This window comes from Orycteropus afer, unplaced genomic scaffold (genome assembly GCF_000298275.1).
Source record: "Orycteropus afer afer isolate SDZICR_OR568_19922 unplaced genomic scaffold, OryAfe1.0 scaffold04392, whole genome shotgun sequence".
Lineage (NCBI taxonomy): Eukaryota > Metazoa > Chordata > Mammalia > Tubulidentata > Orycteropodidae > Orycteropus > Orycteropus afer.
Window position 1 is genome coordinate 2375 of NW_006925979.1, and position 2556 is coordinate 4930.

Here is a 2556-nt window from a genome sequence, read left to right on the forward strand (position 1 = left end):
GCCACCAGAGCTCCCATTATGAGTAGATTTCCAGTTTTCTCCCAAAGACCAATGGTATGTTTGAAGCACTGATTTTCTGGTTAGCAGCAAAATGTTTAACCATTGCACCACCAAAGGTCCCATCTCGGACGAAGCTAACTGTTAATGTCTACGGCAATATCCTACATTCAAAACACAGAACTCTACTGTCGATTCTCCCATTGCACCACCAAAGGTCCCATCTCGAGCACAGTGAACTGTAATGTCTATGGCAATATCCTACAATCAAAACATAGAACTCTACTGTCGATTCTCACCAGAGATATCATCCACACTTATGCTCAATAGCTGGTGAGAGACAACAAAAGTGTCTAAAGGTCTCTGATCAAACTATGATGGAAGTTTGGCGGGAAAGGCTCTTTATCTGGGACTGCCTCCCTCCAAATTAACTTGCCAAAGCCTACCATTCTTTTTCAAAGGTGTAGGTGAAATGTCACTTCACTCAGGAAGGTTATTCTGATCAGCCATCCTTCATTTCCATGTACTAATTCACCTAACGAGACTGTAAAGACCCTTCAAGACATGGTATAGACTAACTGATTATCTCAGCACTCTCACATATGCTTAAATCATGCTTAGTTTATTTCAAAGGTGCTTAATAAATACTTGCTGAATGAATGAGTGAATGAATTCATGGAAAATCTACAGTCAAAACACTCTGAGTGGATCTATATACTGTTATGTTTAAAAAGCTAAATAAAGATAAAAATTAAGTCAAGAATATAAATTCAAAGAAAAAATTCTAAGTCACTACCAACCAGAAATCAGTTGCCATCAAGTCAGTTCTAACTCCTGGCAACTCCATCTGTCACTCAACATCCTTATTAGAAGCAATGTGTTTTGGAATTTAGTAATGATATCTAGTAAGAAGTCCATTTCTACTCACCCCTTGCTGAAACTTAATCATATCCAGCATCTGTTGAGCTCCAGGAGACAATTTTGACCCCATGGACTCCATTATAGTTTGAAACCCATCTAGGTCTATCCTTGATCCTAGAGTAGGACAGCATGGTGAAGAACTTGCCGTAACCGGTCTCACATGTACCACAACTTTACTGATGAACACACACTGCTTTTCACCAAAGGAGAGCAACTAGTGTAAGACAAAAAATGTTGCAGAATAGAATAATGATATTACAACAATCATCATTTAAGACCACTTCCTGGTATTACTTAAGAAGAGTGAAGCATGCACAAATCCCAACATTAACTTCAAGTGTATTCTTAAGTCTTCTGTAGAATAAAACCAAAACAACCAAACTCACTGCCGTTGAGTCAATTAGACTCATAGCGACCCCTCCTTTGGTTTCCAAGGTGGTTTCTCTACAGAAGTAGATTGCCTAACCTTCCTTCCGAGGAGTGGCTGGTGGGTTTGAACCGCCAGCCTTCTGGTTAGCAGTCAAATGCCTTAGGCACTATGCCACCAGTAGGCACAGAATTTTAGAGATTAAAAAAAATCCAAGCATTTATTTTCTTTATCCCCCTAATTTTACCCATGAGGCAAAACCAAAGAGACTTGCCCAAGGCCACTCAGCCAGTCAGCCACAGAGCTGAATTAATATTCAGGGCTTTGATCTGTAGCTCAGTACCATTCCCTAGCCTCAGGCGATACCAAAGTCCACTGCAAGAGTATTTTTCATGCTCAAGACACCTGTCCAAATACCTTTAATTTTTAGGTTCTCTTTACTGTAATTCTCAAATTCTGTTCAATCTTTCTTGATATAATGGGGCTAACGATAGTTGTGGCTTTCTTGGCACCATGGTTTTACATGAGGAACTATAATTTGCAGCTCACTTTCCCAAGGCCTCAAAACATAGCACTGCCATATCTACCACAGTGCGTGCATTACATGTCCACAGCTAGTGCATTACATGTCCACAGCTAATAAACAGTCAAGTTTTAAATAAAGAATTCAACCTTAAAAAGGATTGATGATTTTTCAGAAAAGTAAATTCTAGAAACATATTTACTAAGTTATTTCTGAACGAAAATTAGGGTGCAAGTTGGACTAATTTGCATTACCACACCAACAGAAATTAAGTCTGTTATTGTTGTTAGGTGCCGTCAAGTCATACCTGACTCATAGCAACCCTGTGCACAGCAGAAAGAAACACTGCCCAGCCCTGTGCCAGCACCACGATCCTTGCTATACCTCACCCCATCGTTGCAGCCACTGTGTCTATTCATTTCATTGAGGGCCCTTGCTTTCTTCACTGACTCTCCACTTTACCAAGCATGATAGCCTTCTCCAGGGAATGGTTCCTTCTGATAACATGCTCAAAGTAGGTCAGACAAAGTTTGGCCATTCTCGCTTCCAAGGAATATTCCAGCTGCACTTCTTCCAGGACAGATTTGTTAAGTCTTTTTAGCAGACCATGGTACTCTTAGAATTCTTCTCCAACACAACTCAAAAGCTTCAACTCTTCTTTGGTCTTCCTTATTCACTGTCAAAAGCTTCAACTCTTCTTTGGTCTTCCTTATTCACTGTCCACCTCTCACATGCATATGAGGTGACT

General features: G+C 40.2%; 1 protein-coding gene across 1 annotated transcript in view; it reads right to left on the bottom strand.

Annotated features, from left to right (window-relative positions):
- Positions 1-925: 925 nt before the first annotated feature.
- The window catches only part of LOC103213514 (ATPase PAAT), a gene marked incomplete at both ends in the record, with an annotated part of 5846 nt that continues 4215 nt past the window's right edge, over positions 926-2556 (bottom strand). The window contains one exon of the mRNA XM_007959274.1: positions 926-1132. Within this exon, the coding sequence (XP_007957465.1) occupies positions 926-1132 (207 nt within the window). The remainder of the gene's footprint in view (positions 1133-2556) is intronic.